Here is a 17,581-nt window from a genome sequence, read left to right as displayed (position 1 = left end):
GAAATAAAGTAAATATTTGATGGTGTAACGGAAACCCAAAGAAGGCCGGCCAATTAGAGCATAACATTTAATGTTTCCTCTCTTGCTTTGTGACTAGCTATCACATGTCTGGAGACTTCTTACACAAGGCCACAGTATGGAAGTTGGCGTAGTAGATGAATTTTCTTTACTTTGGTTACGCTTAGGTGAAATTAACCCTACGTTTTGTGCTGTTAAAATTTTGAAATGACAATTCGGACTGTGCGTATTTTATAGCTATGCATTCTAAAATGCGGGCCTACTTTCAGAATTGTTACTCCATCAGTCTTATGCATGAATCTTCTCTGTTTAAAAAAAAATTACAATTTTATATACAGTACAAAATAAGGTATTCATAGATGTCAGTTCTAGGAAAACAATGCTCAGTGTATGTTGTCACATAAGTGAATCTGAAATTTATATCCAGAAAGTTCAATGCATGCTACTGTAGTTTATCATACTTTGAGTGTAATATGTTTTTCTTCTCTGTATATATAACTGAACCCATCAGACCATATAATGGCATAAATATTTGATACTTCTATCTTTGTGTTAGATACTGTGTATCTCACATTGTCCTTATTAAAATGCCGTTAATTGGCCCAGCCCAGTGAAGGAAATCTGCCTACAGAAGAAACCTTCTGTGTGTGCAGCAGACCCAGATATACATCCCCATTGCAGCACTCATCTGGGTCCCCTTGAATGGGATTTTGATGTACTGTAGATGATGCTCCACATTACAAGTTGCATGCAACTGGAGCTGCATTAGGCCAAGAACATCCCAAAAATACAATGTCAACTGAAACAGCATTCATTAAACTCTATCCCTATGGCTGATTTAAGAAGTTATTCATCCCTCTTCACTTCACGTAAACTCTGGGTTTGCAGGGGTACATATAACAAGCTAGTATACATCTTAATTTCCTTTCATAAGATTTCAAGTAGCTCCCATTTTACCATTGCACTGAATCATTAATTCCTTTTGCATACACTGTCTCTCTTGTGTGTTTGAGCGCATGTGTTTATATTACCTACATTCATTAATTTGCATGGTAGGATATTCCTAGCTTTGGATATGGTGCTGCATAATAAGACTTGGCTTAGTGGGCCAGATGAAGCAGTGAGTAAATATATTTGTTTTTAACTTCTGAACTGTAGACTTCGTTTTCCAGATGAAGATGCATTTGGTCTTATATCCGTTCTCTAGTGGATGTTTGTTTTGTGTTTTGTCATAACCACCGCATACTTCAGTAAGATTGGCATTGTCTGCTTTGTTGATGGAGATGAGGATAAATCTATAGTTGAGGTTAGAGTTGTGTTTGACAGAGGTTCTCTGTTGGGAAGCTTGCAAAAGGGATGCCTTAACTAAGCCTGGCTCTAGCTGTTGCTAACGGTTCATCACACAGTGCCTAAAACTAATTATTTTAATTAAAAATTGCATGTGACTTTGTGTTGGCTGAGTTGATAAGATTTGCTGTGTTTTAACTCTCAACTTGTTTTAAAAATACATTTGCTTGTTTTTTGTTTTGTTTTTAAAAAAAACATTTTCAAAATTCATCAGACAAGCTGTGAACTTCCTCCTTCCGACAACCCCCCACCCCCACCCCCATTTTAGTCTGAAAGGGAATATTTTTCAGCCATTACTTTAGATGATAGGGTTTTCTTAACTTGTTCACTAGGGACTGACAAAATCCATAAGCGAATTGTCACCTGAAGGTGACGTGGGGTAGTTGGTTTGGTTTTTTGGTGTTCTGTTCAGGTGGTTTCGATGCATTGCTGTTGTGAACAATTTTATTGCTGGGTAATTTCTATGTGACAGGAGTATATCAGGCGACAGCTAGAAGAGGAGCAGCGGCACTTGGAAATTCTTCAGCAGCAGCTGCTCCAGGAGCAGGCCATGTTACTGGTAACGCACTGTATCTGTTTTGTTCAGTAGCTATAGGATTCCTTTCTCTGGCTGGCGTCCCAGGCTTTCCTCAGTTGGACACAGCTGAACTTTATGCACAATAGAGCTTAGAACAAAAGCTATTCATGCTATAGTGCATTGGGCTGGCAGGCACATGTGAAAAATACTGTATTGTGATCTCACAGTGCAATAAGAGCAGATTTCTCTGTTTTCTTTTCTTTCTTTCTTTCTTTTAAAAAAAACTTGGAACAGTTCTGGTTTGGTAGGCAAGATTTTGAACAGCCCTTTAGCCTTCTCCGATAACGAGGGTGCAGACAATAATATATTTGATTAAACACTGGATATCAATATCAGGTTGCTGCCTCCTTCCTCCCCTCCCTCCCTCCCTGCCAAAACCACACTGTTTTTCAACAATACACTAGACTTCGTTTTTTTAAAAAAACTTTAACATACCCCTGTACCTATAGGTCTCCAATCTTGCTAAAGTTAGAATAAATCTTTTTACCAAGAAAAACAACTACATGCTCCTTTGGGTCCAATTTTAATGTTTCGTACACTTGCTTGTGTTTTAACAGAAGGAAATGTATAACCCACCAGGAGGGGATAGGCAAGTGCCTTCCATAAGCGTGGTGTCCATAGCTTGAATACTGACCTTTTTTCTCAAAGGAATACAGATGGCGAGAGATGGAAGAACATCGGCAAGCGGAGAGGCTCCAGCGCCAATTGCAACAGGAGCAGGCGTATCTTCTGTCACTCCAGCATGACCACAGGCGGCAGCAGCAACAGCAGCAGCAGCAGCAACAGCAGGAAAGGAATAAACAGAATTATCATACTCCTGAGCCTAAACCCCATTATGAGCCTACTGAAAGACCCCGGGAGGTAACTGCTTTCCCAAGGTTTTGATACTTGGCTTGTTCGTTTCAACATTACCATCACAGTGATAACCAATCTTGTTGAACAGAAGAGAGTGTATTTTGGAGTTTTCCCATGAAACATGGGAGGGCACTTTACCAATGAAAAGTGGGAGGTGAAAACCTCGTCCCTTCTCAGATAAAGCTCTTTTACTTGCTCTTTTATGAGCTTTACTCTCCAGATTAATTATGATAAAATGAAAATCTTAGTTTTTTTGGGGGAAAGGAAGATATACCGTTGGCAGATTGACAACCGCCAGCTCGACCAGGTGAATTAATACAAATACTTAGGAATAACAGTCCAGAGTTCGGGATCTTGGTCTGAGCACTTAAAAGTAACAGCTTTATCAGCCAATGTAACTGCAAATGCTATCTTCCATTTTGCAGCTGGGCCTGGGGGGAAGATGAGAGCTCCCCTAATAGAACTGTTTAAAGCTAAATTACTCCCACAGATCCTGTATGGGGCGCCTGTATGGGCCCATGCAGATATTACACCATTAGCGATTGAGCAACATAAATTTCTAACCAGAGCACTTGGGGTCCCCAGATCAACATCCAAAGATATTGTCCGGCTGGAAACAGCGTGTCACTCAGTTCAAACGTTAGCTCTAAAAGCAGCAATCTCCTTCTGGCTAAAGATACTGTTCCAGTTGGTTTCTCCACTGGTTATGGCCACACACGAGGATATGGGGAAAGATTCATGGGCAGAAAAGATGAGCCATTCTGTATCCAAATTGGGCTGCTAACAAGTTTATCTCCTTACAAGAGGGTTTGATGGAGCTAAAGAGGAGATCTCAAGAAGACTGTATGATTGTGAAATACAATCATCATTGGCTGTCATCAAAGCGAGCCATTCAATACAATACACAAAAGTATAATTACTACCCCGGGAAAAGCCCCTTTATACTTAACTTCTGTTACCTCACATGAGTTGAGATGGTTATTTACCGGTGCAGGTTAAATTCACTCCAGTTAATGCAAGTGAAAGCGCGTTACAGGACCCATCCATGCGCTAAAGCTGACTGCCCAGCCGGCTTCCCCCAAACTGAGGACATGACACACTTTCTAGTTGAGTGTCCAGTGTACATCGAGCTGAGGAAGCGATACCTTGTGCCCCTGATTCCTGGGTTCAACCACATATCACCTAAAAATGAAACTCAGATATTATTATTAGGCTCTGATCATTATATATCGTTCAGGACCGCAAAATTTGTACATCGGGCGCTGGAGGTACGGAAGCTTTTGTATGCCATATAGGATCAAATTTTACTACTCTGAGATTACATGCGGGCCAGTACTGGTACTGCAATTGAGCCTACTATCAGTTTTATATTATTATCTTGTATTATTTTTCTGATTGTGGTGAGATGGTATATGGACATGCTATTATGTTAATATGTTATTTTGCTACTATTTTATTTGTTTGCGAATGGCCTAGTTGGCTAACAAGCAGTAAAGATATATATGAGCTTTATATGCTGGCAGAAATTCGTAGAGCAGTTTCATGAATCCTAAACCCCACCTCAAAAAGCTATTGTTTTTTGTAAGTTAGTTTCTACTATAGCATCATAATAATACTTCACATTTGTAGAAGACTTTCAGAGTTCAAAGCATTTCACATACATTATCCTTACAGCAGTCCTATTTGGTAAACCAGTGTTTGTCCTCATATTGCAGATGGGCTGGTGGCGCAGAGATTAACACACATATAGTTGCTTAAGCCACCACCTATTACTTATTTGCTGCATTTATATAAGACATTTCTGCCAAGTTATTAAAGGTGATTTCCAATTTTAAGAGATTGAAACAAATCAATTTCTTAGCCCAGGAATTGGTGGGGGACTTGGGAGCATGTGAGCCTTTCGCCTGCTTTCCTCTTCTGCTTTCCATTAATAACTCAGGAATTCCTGGGTGTTTTGTGATGTCCAAACCCAGAAACTCTGGGTTGTTTAGGGTAAATTAACCCAGAGTTTAACCAACAACAAACCAAGCCAGAGTTTCCATGTTGCCTGTTTCTGGGTTATTAATGGAAAGCAGAAGCAATGAATGAACAGTAACCAACATGCTTGCTCACAGGTTAACCAACCATGAGTTGTTTGATTGTGAGAAGCAGGCCCATAAGTCCATGGTCAAAGTAAGATTTGAACTGGCAGCCTCATGGATTGCAGCCACTTTTCTCAACCACTTACACTGGCATGTGAAATTATTAGACCTTAATTTGGGAAAGATTTCTGCCAGACACTGGCGAGTCATTTGGCAACACAGATTGATGAATCAGTGATCTTTCTGTATAAGGCAGCTTCAGATATTCTTTCCTATAATTATTAAAAGTCCTTTCATGTTAGATATATATTTACTGACTCTGTACTCAGGTGGACATCACAATGTTCTGTGACAATGAATGACATATGTATGTATAGTTTTAATACGTATTCTGTGAAAAATGCCACTATGAGCTCCCTGGAGGATACAAATGCGATAAATACTTAATTTTGTTTATCTTGAACCTACTGCCAACCCATATTACTAGATAGATACAAGTTCTAACATTTTGATAGATGGAGAATATTTTATTTTCACTCATTCATATCACTCATATTTCTTACTAAGCTTCTAGCATGTTTCTCACAACCCAAGCAAACAAGGTAGGACTACAACATTTTCAGGTAGTCCTTTGAAGAAACACATTTTGCAGTGTTTTTAGATCAGTGGAAGATGATATCAAAACTTCTGGTAGGATCTTAAGCTCTGCCCTCTTGTTCACGTACCCTCAATGTTGGAGTTGGTCAAGAAGTTGTATTTCTGACCTGTGGTAAAGTCTGCCACAAAACCTCTGCACATTGCAGGGGATTGCTAAACATGCGTCCCTGACCCTGAACGTATTGAGAAATAGAACACATCCTTCATCTGTACATTGTAGGGGAAGATCAGAAGTGGGCAAATACTTTGCTTTTTCACCATTCCTGATCTTCTACCATATTTCTTCGATTCTAAGACGCACTTTTTTCCCATATAAACATCTCTAAAAACAGGGTGCATCTTAGAATCGCAGGTGTGATTATTATTCTTAGAATCAAAGCTTTTTTTCTGTTGGTGGTACTGAAATTAGTGTGCGTCTTACAATCGAAGAAATACGGTAATTGCAGAATTCCTGATAAGCTTTATGGCTTATCAGGAATTCCCTGCCACACAGGGAATTCCCTGCCACACAGTTTGAAAGCTGCTATAGTAGGGCATTATGAAAAAAAGATGCTGCTGTAAGAAACAAGTGATTTTTAAATCACTTTCATTTTTGGCAAGGAGAAAATAGTATGACTAGTTATTAAAAGTATTGCAGCTCTACTTGGATAATTGCAACAACTGTTCAGTTTGGGCTTAACTGTTGGATCTGATGAAAAACTGTGTTTTTGCAAGCCATCTCAGACAGTAAAGTCATGGGATGCTGATAAGCCTCCTAGGCACTACGGAAGAAGCCCCACACCTGGAAGCTGCCCATCATGCTTCACATGGTTGAAGCAGAGCCTCTGATGAGTGGAGCTTGCAGAGAGATACATATTTAAGAAGGTCTTTAAGACATCTAAGTTCCATGCATTTTGAATTGAATCCAGAAACAAATGAACAACTAATCAGAGCAAACAAAACAGGTGTGATATGATCAGAGCATCTGGTTTCATTCAACATCCTGGCCACCGTGTTTTGCACTAGTTGTAATTTTAGAACACTTTTCAAGGGAAACCACACATAGAGCAAGTTGTGGGAGTCTAATCTGGAGGTAACTAGGAAGACAATGACCATGGCAAAGTCCAACTTCATCAGGAAGGGTAATAGTTGATGAACCAGCCTGAACTGGTAAAAGGCACCCCTTGCTCCTGATACAACCTGCATGTCTAACAGAAGCATGGGATTAAGGAGTGCCCCCAGTCCTGATCTTCTCGGTGAAGTGCAACCCCCCTCCCTCCTTCAAGACCAAGTCAGATGATCCACCTACCAATAGCATTTCTGTATTGTCTGATTAAATTTTAGTTTGATTAAAGCTGTATGTTGTTGTTGTTAACATTTCTATACCGTCCCACAGCCAACGCTCTCTGTGTGGTTTACAAAAGACGTAGAAAATCTTACCCTCTGATGTAATGGTGACCATACATGTTCAGCTCACACACTTCATTTTTTACCTTCAGGTTGATGATAGATATAGAAAGAATAATCAAAGCTCCCCTGAAGCACAGTCTAAACAGACAAGCAAAGTGTTGGAGCCACCAGTGCCTTCAAGATCAGAGTCCTTTTCAAATGGAAATTCCGAGCCTGTTCAGCCTTCGTTGCAAAAGCCAATGGAACCACAGGTAAAGGCAGGAAAGGTCCTTGTGAAAGGTATGTGGGGTGGGGTTTGAGAATGACAGAGGGCTGTGGAAGCGAACAGATACAATAAACCCTCACATAAATATGACTGTATTGTGGAAAACACAATTACTTTCAAGTGTTATTTCTGTTTATGACAGCTAACACTGTATTTGCAGATACCTGTTTCTTAAATCCTGGTAAAAGTTAACTCATCGTTTCTCTCTTGGTTTTTCCTTAAACATGTAGAGGATGTTAAGAAATATATGAGGTTTCAACTGCATACCTTTGTAAATTGTTACAAAGGACATATAGAGACTAACACACATCAAGAATGGTGTGCTATGTATTAATGTTCAGCTTTGGGGAACAGCAGTATTTAACTCTGAATCCTGTTTCTTTGCAGTACTGGCTTCCCCTAAAACCCATTGAAAATCCTTTAATAGCAAACTGCCTATAGTAAAATACAAATAATACAGCAGTGGCCACTTTTACTGATAATTTGTCCAATCAAGCAGACTTGGTTCTTCTGCAAAACAGTCTTAGATAGCTAGTACATGACCAGGTTCCCATTGCAAACAGTTTGGTGCTTTCTCAACTAAACATTTGATGCCACCAACTCTGCAAAATTAATAGAGACCTCATTGCCACAATAAGATCTGTATGCGACGATATAATATGTTTACTTGCCCCGAGCATGTGCATATGTGCACACACACACAGAACTGTATTTAATTTTGCACAGTGAAGAAACGGATAACTAGCTGTGGTATGTGTTTCTCACTGTGCTTAGAGTTCTGTGATTACCTGTTCGTGGTCTGAGTTTCAAGTGTGGTCTACTTCAGAGCTTAAAGAAGAGTTGGGGGTGAAGCACAAAGCTGTTTGTATAATTCCAAATTTTGGAGAAGATTACAGTTCTGCATACATTTAATTATTTCAAGTATTCATTGAGGTCATGGAGGCTGCTGTGTGCGTGTGCGTGCGTGTTTTAAAAGGCATTTAGGGGAACAAGTGATGGATGTATAACCCCAAACAGGGTGACAGCGAATGGTTATTGTAAGACTTACCTTGGAGAGTTCAATCTTAACTATGGGTATACTGCTGTGCTTCCATAGTGTGTGGTCATCTTTGTGTAGTCTCTAATGTGCATATATATTATACATTGCTTGTGATATATACATGCATATATTGTATTTTATACAGCATAGTGAATGTTTATACACACACACACACACACACATATATATATGCGCCAGTGTGCACATATATAAGTATATTGACTGTAGAAAAGTAAAGGATGTCTTGTTTTTCATTCCATTTAATTCTTTCATAATGCCTTAAAAGCAACTTGCTGCATAATCTGAAGATGCCAGTAAATTGCTTTGAAGCTAATACTTTTGCCAATATAATTCTACGCTTTTTTACCTGCCAATTTGATACTTCTGTTGAAAATTTTCACCTATAGTAGAGCCCATTTGAAGCCTACAAAGGCATGGACTTGACTGGACATTGAAGCAAGTCCGCTGGATGTGATTCCCCCCCCCCCCCATTCCTCCCCATTAATTTGTGTGTTCAGAGTACGCTTCGCAAAATGTCCATATACTGTATTCACAGTCCTTCATGTTCTCTGGGCACCTTCCTTGCTTTAAGCCCATTGATTTCACCACATGCTTGCCTTGCATCATATCCAAGTTGTGCTAATCCTGCTGCCCAAACCCTCTTGCCGTTTTTATTCTGTGTTTAATTGGGAAAAAAAGCCAGTTGTAGAGAACGCATTGAATGTTCTATGTTTTGTTTTTTCGTAAGGTACAGTGGTCCCATCTGGCATCTCTCAAGAACAATGTTTCCCCTGTCTCGCGGTCCCATTCCTTCAGTGACCCTTCTCCCAAATTTGCACATCACCACCTGCGCTCTCAGGACCCATATCCACCTTCACGCAGTGAAGTGCTAAGTCAGAGTTCTGACTCTAAGTCTGAGGTACCTGACCCCACCCAAAAGGCTTGGGCTAGATCAGACAGTGACGAGGTGCCTCCAAGGGTAAGAAGTAGAAAGACAGAAGTTTGACTCTTTTAAACAAAAACAAGGCATGTATTAGGTTTTTAACTAGTGAATGCACACCCGTAAAATGAACAGTACTTTAGGCAAGGAATTTGCCCTTTTTGAAAATTCACACTGTTACAGGAATTCCCCCCTTTATTAAATACTAGAAAATATTTACGGGCTGTGGCTATTGTATAAAAATGAAATGTTTATTATGCAAAGCTTAAGTAGTCAAGAAAGCATTAATAAGCATTCATAGCTGAAAGTTATTTTTCTGCGATTGGCAGATCAGACCTTAAATCAGCTATTTTAAGATGTTATTGACCTCAAAAACAAAAACTGTATTGTCTTGCTTGATTTACTTCTGTCAAATATAACTTGCTTTCCCCCCAGTCTCTGCCTTCTACTGATTCATTACTAGGCATTTGTTGGTTCCTTAGAGCTTAATTTTCTAAATTCCTGTGCTCTTACAACAATTTGCTTAGTGCATCCCTTGCTTCAAAGTTCTGTGTTCTAAACTGTCATGGTAGTCTGTGAGTGGCTATATATGTGTTTGTATGCTAGCTACCTACTAAACTTTATATTCTTTTCAGCATCTTAGATGCAGTCCAACTGAACTCATGGGCTGTGTAGTTGATGAACATCTTAGTCAATAGAAATGTTTTGGCTAAAAATATCAGTGTTTTAGTTACACATCCAAATGCATCCCTATGGAAACAAAGACTTAGTTTTGCCATGCCGTGTTATCTTACCTGCTTGGTTTTACTTCCTTTTTAAGGTACCTGTGAGAACAACATCAAGATCACCTGTGTTATCTCGCAGAGATTCTCCGCTGCAGAATAGTGGACAGCAAAATAACCAAGCAGGTCAAAGGAACTCCACAAGGTCTGTAATGTTGTGTTCTTTCACATCAATTATTGAGAGAAACAAATTAGAAGCCGGTGTCATTGCAGAACATACCTTCTGTCTTGAGGTCTTGCCATTGGAGAATGATAGGAGAAAATATCAATTCTGTAACATTCATATCTTAGATGATTATACACATTTACCCTTATGTTCATTGGAAAACTGAAACAATTCTATACGTATTAACTTCCATTATGGCTCATACAGTGGCGATGATTGCAGCAAAGAAATCATACTTTTCCTCTAACATTGCCATCTGCGCAGAGTTGTCTAGCTCCTAGTGGAGCTCTTCGAAGGGGTGAAAAGTATAAGTTAGACAAGTATGACTCGGTTTCTGCTGTGACGATATTCTTAGACACTTTGTGGATAAAATCACTCATGTCCACTCTGACATAGCTTTCATAGTTGTAGCAGTTACTTAAGAACATAAGAAGAGCCCTGATGGAGCAAACAAAAGGCCTATCTAGTCTAGCGTTCTGTTCCAACTGTGGCCAACCAGATGCCTGTGGGAAGCCCACAAGCAGGGCATGAGTGTAATAGCACTATCCCACTCATGTCGCCCAGCAGTTGGTGCGCATGGGCATACTGCCGATGGTACTGGAGGAAACATGTAGCCATAATGGCTAAGAGACATGGTGAGCCTTAATCTCCACGCATTTGTCTAATCCCCATTTAAAGCCATCCACATGGATTGCCGTTACTACATTTTGTGATAGCACATTCCGTAGTTTATGCGATATGTGAAGAAGTGCTTCCTTTTATTTGTCCTGGCTTTCCCACCATTCAGCTTACTTGGATGATCCTGCCTACTAGTGTTCTAGGACTTTTAAACAGCCCCAGTTCCTAATGATTTTCCTCTGGCATCTTGCATATTGGTTAGATTTCAAGTTGTACACCCTGAGGATGTGAGCAAGATCCTTGGTAGTGTAAGACAACTGTTGGTACTCTTGAGCTCTACCCTTTTTCGTTGGATAAGGCATCCAAGGGAGCCTTGATCGAGTGGGTGAGGAGTGTGATGGATGCTGTATCAGAAGAGGGTGGTTCTATCCAGCCTCCTCTCCAAGAGGGGAGGTAAACAGGTGCTACAATAAAGAGGGGGAAGCAGCAGGACTAAGAGGATCCAGGGGCTAGAAATGAGCGCCCTACTCAGGCATGGACCCCGGCAGGTGTCTAATGCTCCTAATCCCTGATACTGTTATTTTTCATAGGGTTTGTGCAATTGTACTTCCAGTTTAAAATAGTCTAAATACAACTGTATGTGGACTTTCAATCCCCCCTCCCCAATTTCAGGTATTCAGTTTGATTATTCAAGAGAATATGGGTTATGAAACAGGGTTTAAAATACAGTGAGAAGGGCTAAGAATGTCTACTAAAAATATAGTAGCCAAAGCATTGTTAAAGTAAGAAAGTAAAATATTAATTGGAAAATGTTTCTTTGTTCATATAGCAATATAGAGCCCCGTCTGCTCTGGGAAAGAGTGGAGAAGCTGGTGCCAAGACCCGGAAGTGGAAGCTCCTCTGGTTCAAGCAATTCCAGTTCACAACCTGGGTCACACCCTGGATCCCAGAGTGGATCTGGAGAGAGATTCCGGATGAGATGTAAGAGGGGGGAGAAACCTCTTCAATATTAGGAGTCTTCAGATTAATCTCGATTTTAAAAACAAAAACAAAAAAAACCATTTAACTGCTAACTTAAAATAATTTTAGATATATGAATTGAAATGGGGTTGAAAGGAGGGTATTCTTCTTTAAAAGGTTTTAAAAATGAACCTGTATATCACAAAAAGAAAGTAATCAAAAACCTGCGTCAGGCTCTAATTGAACCCACTTGTTCTGTGGTCAGGAGTAATGAGATAGCAAAATTTGAACAGCATAATTACATGCTGCCTTTAATTGTTAAACCTGGATTTGAACCCATCTCTCTCACAGTTGGTACTTTTAAGATCTACTCTTATGGAATTGCAGTGAGGATAAATTATGGAACAATCCTATGGTATAAGGCCGGGAGAGAGAATCTGAGGCAGACAAACTGTGTTTTCCTATGCCCCACTGGGGTTGAACTAACAGGGGAGAATGTGGGTGAGGTAGGTGGGGGCAATGCTTTTTACCTCCCCCGCATTGCTTCCAGAGGGAGATAAATTAAGCATACCAGCTCCATGGCTGGCATAATTTTGCTGCCAGTTTGGAGGCTGTGTATGTCAGGAACAGGCGAGCTTTGAATCCTGTGGATCCAATCTTTCCTCTGATCTGTTCTAGCACTCACCTTTTCCCCTCTCTTCAAGGTTGTCAGAGAACTGTGGCTGTGGAGGTTTCCACGCTCGTAGTGGGGAAGTTCGCAAGGATGGGTCTCACTCTCTCGATTTTGGAGAGAACAATTTATCGTGTGGCCTCTGGGGCACCCTCCCAAGGATCATTGGGTAAAATCCAACCTTCCCAAGGATCATTGGGAAAAATCCAACCTAAGCCCTACTTAGAATAGATCCATTGAAATGAATGGGATTTATGTTAGTCATGACTAACTGAAGTCCCCTTCATTTCAATGGATCTACTCTAAGTAGGACTTAGGTTGGATTTTACCTATTGATGGCCGCCTTAATGAATTGTAGATGTAAACCAAGAAAAACAGTCACTTTAAATTGCAAGAATCTACATGCTTGTGCCCAGTTGGACCTGAATGGAAATGTGGTTTGAAAAGAGTAAATTTGATCAAGCTGATGAATTAACCTAAATAAGAATGTTAGTATACCCTCAATATTATAAGAAGAGATAATATAGCTTAGTTTTTTGTTTGAAGTGGGGATTTTGTTGAGCTTATAACAACATGTCTGCTTTTGTATTAAAACACCGCGAAAGCAATCACAACCCTTATTTGTGATGTTTTCATCTACTGGAAGCAGTGTGTGTGTGTGTGTGTGTGTGTGTTAGCGATGAATCTCTGATCTTATTTCCCCCCTGCCTTTTGTGGCCTTCATTTACATAGCATCGTCAAAATCCGAAGGCTCACCATCACAACGTAATGAAACTGCAACCAAAAAGACTGAAGAAAAGAAGGAAGCCTTCAGACCTAGCAAACCCGTGGTGAGGTTATCCCATTGTGTGTTACCTCTGCGCGTGTTGTCTGATATGCTGTATAAAAGATGGTTATGTGAAACTGATAATTTTAAAGGGTGGTTGGTTGTTGTTTTTTGCATATATATATATATATATATATTGCAAAATGTTGAAAATCAAATTTTACTGTAAAATGTGGTTTGCACTTAGTGTGAACAAAATTATTTTCATGAAATTTCCAGCCTATCATGGGAAATCAACTCATGTTAATTTAACTCATAATTAACTCATAATTACCAAAGCAGCAGTTTCTGCAGCTGAAACTCTCCCCACGGCCTGAGTTCGATCCCAGAGGAAGCTGGTTCTCAGGCAGCTGGCTCGGGTCGACTCAGCCTTCCATCCTCCCGAGGTCGATAAAATGAGTACCCAGTTAGCTGGGGGAAAGGTAATCACGGCCGGGGAAGGCAACAGCAAACCACCCCGCTATAAGGCCTGCCAAGAAAACGTCAGCGAAAGCTGGCGTCCCTCCAAGAGTCAGTAATGACTCAGTGCTTGCACGAGAGGTTCCTTTCCTTTCCTACCAATAAATCATCATTTTATCCTTACACCACCCTGAGTTCCTAGTAATACATGGCGGGATATAAATGTTTTAATAAATAATAAAAATAAATAAAACAAAAGGATGCAGTATTAGTAAAGTTCCTGCAACCATGTGCAAACCAATCCAAACAGGGTATAGAAATATTGTCCATGAAAAAGCTTTGCATTTACTGCAGTCTTCTTGCATTGCTTAAAACTCTACCTGTTAAAGTGACCAGGTCACTTTTTCATAATAGAGCTTGGCTACATGTAATAATCATAGCTAGCTATGGAAAAAAAGCAGGATTGTCGGTACTCGTTTGTGAGTTACTGTCCAACTATGGGAACTACTAATTTTCCATATACTAGAAGATTTTACCATATTTGTTCATAGAAAATGTGGGTAAGTAGAGATCACAAATATAAACTTGTAGGATATGCTGGCATAATCCACATTTGTTCTGGTAGAGTAGCTAAGAGTGTGAACCTAGAAGTCCCTAGCTGATTCTTCCATGGTTGAATCATGATTCCCTCTCTTAGTTCTCCTTCTCAATATACTGACCTAGCGTACAGAGTTGTGAAGAGCTTCAAATGCTCAAAAAGTGCTTTGTAAATACTAGGTAGGATTTTACTTTTATGGTGCAATCATAAGGTCCCTGGGAAAGTATCCCAAGGGCCACAGGATATTGGAAATCTCTCCCTCCAAGATCTTCTCTCGACCAGTAGAAGAAAGCTCTTTTCACTCTGTCTGTGACATCTTCATGTGACAATATCAGTTACAAGAGTACTTCCTTGAAACTACACACCATTGGAGAACTTTCACATCTTTTATTGCTTTGTCTAGTTACTAGTAGCAGTCTCTGGTCATAAAGAAATGATACCTTTAGTGATCAGTCTCTTCCCTTCTCAGTTCCCTGAGCTGCATTTTCTCTTAACAAATGCCAAGTGACCACTTCTACAATTGTACCTAGAATTGTGGTTTTCCCGAAGTATTGTCTTTTAATTTTAATCACTTATTAGGTATTAGAAAGCATTTCTGAAATTGAACAGCAATCACCCAGTAAACATAATAAAATAACTGTTTGTTTGATCCAAAGATCTGGCAGAGCATTTCAGGTTGTCCCATTAAAATGTTACTGTTCTACTTTGTAGACTCTGTGCATCATACATATGGAACCTTCTAGAGCGGAGACTTATAGGTGGGAAGCCCTCCCCCCACCCCTGTTTCCTACACATGCCTAGGAGCAGTGTTCCTGATTTTCCCCTCAGTTTCTCTCTGAGTGCCACTGAGTCAGCTAAATTGCTTATCTTTTGGTGACTGAGCTGAGATAGTATTGGGCCTATTTCCATAAATATGTGGACTGTGGGAGTAAGGTGCCGCCAACAGAAGACCACCGTCTCTGTCAGTTCTGCTCGGACAAAGGGCAGGTGATAGAGTTGGGAACACATTGCCAAGGATTTACTAAGGAAGCATGGCGGAACTGCACTTCTCACCTTCATGTGGTTTTGTGGGCATGCCCTTTGCAAACAGCAGACTCAGTAAAGCAGCCTAGATCATGCCCAATCCAGTCTCTTACTATGGTTTGCTTTGTGTTGGCATTCCATTGGACCGTGACTAACTGCCTCATTCCACTGTCGTATTCATGATTTACATTTTTTCCTCATCCAGTTACACAGAGATTCTTCAAGGGACTTAAGAATCTATACCTGCCACCCCACCCACCCCCAGTTTCCAACCCTGTTCCTACCTGGAGCCTCTCTGTCTTTTTCATCACTCTCATGGCCAAACCATTTGAGCCTCTTGCTATATCCAAACTTTGTCTCCTTAACTTTAAGACACTTTCCCTTGTTGACATAACCTCTGGACAAAACAGGTAAACTGCCTGCTCTCTGTTCCAGCCCTTCATTACTGTTCTCAGAGACAAGGCAGTGCTCAGCCCAGATCCTACCTTTCTACTGAAGGTGGTTTCTTTTTTCCGGATACAATTACACCTTCACTCATTAGATAGAGAGAGATCATAGCCTTCTACCTACACTGGATGGCTTCCTTCAGAAAGATCCCAACACTCTTTGTCTGCAACTGGGAAGAAAAAAAGTTGACTTTTTGAGAGGTGTTTCCCTCCAAGATTTATGCAGGCCCACTACATGGGCCCATCCTATATTGGTGGTTAAATAATACTGCCTTGATATTCAAGTGCAGAAGGAGGCATCCTTTGGATGGGTGATGCTTTCGACTGTACTGTTCCCGCCTACCTCTGGTAAGATAGTTGGTTAATCACCCATATGTGTGATGCACAGAGACCATGAAGAAAAATTAGTTTGCTTACCAGTAGCTGTAGTTCTTCAAGTGTTTATCTGTACAGTTGCACATCACACACCCCTACCCCACTACAGGTGTTCTGGTATGTACTACACCAGTGGTCCCCAAAGTGGGCAGTACTGCCCCCTTGGGGTGGGTGGGATTGTATAGGGGGGCGCTAAGAGGCAAAGGGGCAGCAGGGGGGGTGCTCGAGGTGGTCTTTTCCAAGAAGCGCCTCTCCAGAAGGTCTTAAAATCCAGGAACATTTTTATGGGAGAAGGTAGTTTGGTTCCAAGACATATAGGGGAAGAATCCACACATGTATTACTACCGTTTAAGAAGAGTCCTTTTAATGGTGAATTGAAATGCTTCACAAGCACCAAAACGCTAATGAAGAGACATACCCTGCTTGGTGTGCCCTGCCATGTCGGCTGCAAAACAGAGGCGTTCACTCTCTCTTCCATCCCTCCCTCAGCAGGCCTGCGGCGGGTGCTTTGGATTTTGAATAAATATTCAATTAATTGTTACTGTTTTGAATTTTATTGTTATTATCTTCCTTAGTGGGTCGTTGAAAATCGCTATTCTGAATAATGTTTTTTATAGTGTAGGGTAGGGGGCACTGGGCATGAATTTGTGGAACCAAGGGGGTGGTTACCTGAAAAAGTTTGAGAACCACTGTACTACACTATCCTCTCAGTTTGGGGATGTCACTGTGGGATCTTGAGAAAAACTGAGGGGCAAGGCAGGAGCACCACCCTTAGGAATGCGAGGAGATGGTAGGTGAACTTCCCAATAAAAGTGTCCACTCTAGATGATTCTGAGGGAAGACCTGCTCAAATGCAGAACCTATTGATGTGATTACACAGATCATCATTAAAAAACTACAGTTACAGGTAAGCAACCTGTCCTTTCTCCTAAAAACTTGTGGGGAAATGGCTGGAAAGACAAGCTTCTATCCATCCTTATTGGCCCAATCCCTAGTTTTAATACTATGGTAGCCCTTTGTTTCATGCTCTGCTCTTTTATTCCTTGATTTTTTTAAAAAAAACAAGTTCGTGCTGTAATGTTAGCATTTTAAAGACGCAAAGTAACTGCATACATTTTCTTCCTGTATTAATTTTGTATTTTAACGTTTGCTCTTTCCCAAATCATGCTCCATTCCTTCTCTGGGTCCAATGTTGATTTCCTGAACCTGTTGATGTGACTGATCTTCAGGGAGAAGTGGTAAGCAGCCAACAGTTGCATTTTAATGATGTAGGCTTGGAACTTAAGTTAACTCAAGGGAGCTTGCAGATGGAAAATTTCCCATCCCCTCAGTCCCTCTGGCAACGCCCCCTCCCACTCCAACCCAAATTGTCCAGGAGGGCCTCCTGTCCTTCTGCAGAGACTTTTTAGGGGATGCAGGCAGTAGCATGGGTGAGGAGGGGATAGGAGATGATCCTTCTTTGAACTTCTGATCCTAATTTACCTTAGGATCCAAGCCATTGAGGGTCACTAACCCTATTTTACACAGCATTGCAGCCTATTTTTTTAAAC

General features: G+C 40.7%; 1 protein-coding gene across 4 annotated transcripts in view; it reads left to right on the top strand.

Annotated features, from left to right (window-relative positions):
- The window catches only part of MAP4K4 (mitogen-activated protein kinase kinase kinase kinase 4), a 170,351-nt gene that overhangs the window by 129,479 nt on the left and 23,291 nt on the right, over positions 1-17,581 (top strand). For 2 of the 4 annotated variants that reach the window (XM_063126235.1, XM_063126234.1), the window contains exons 14-21: positions 1,838-1,924; positions 2,591-2,803; positions 7,014-7,175; positions 8,977-9,207; positions 9,989-10,095; positions 11,564-11,715; positions 13,097-13,194; positions 17,261-17,269. In XM_063126235.1, the coding sequence (XP_062982305.1) occupies positions 1,838-1,924; positions 2,591-2,803; positions 7,014-7,175; positions 8,977-9,207; positions 9,989-10,095; positions 11,564-11,715; positions 13,097-13,194; positions 17,261-17,269 (1,059 nt within the window). The remainder of the gene's footprint in view (positions 1-1,837; positions 1,925-2,590; positions 2,804-7,013; positions 7,176-8,976; positions 9,208-9,988; positions 10,096-11,563; positions 11,716-13,096; positions 13,195-17,260; positions 17,270-17,581) is intronic. The other 2 variants (XM_063126237.1, XM_063126236.1) reach the window with 1 other exon arrangement.

This window comes from Elgaria multicarinata, chromosome 5 (genome assembly GCF_023053635.1).
Source record: "Elgaria multicarinata webbii isolate HBS135686 ecotype San Diego chromosome 5, rElgMul1.1.pri, whole genome shotgun sequence".
Lineage (NCBI taxonomy): Eukaryota > Metazoa > Chordata > Lepidosauria > Squamata > Anguidae > Elgaria > Elgaria multicarinata.
The sequence above is the reverse complement of the archived record's forward strand: the minus strand, read 5'-3'. Positions and strand labels throughout refer to the sequence as shown.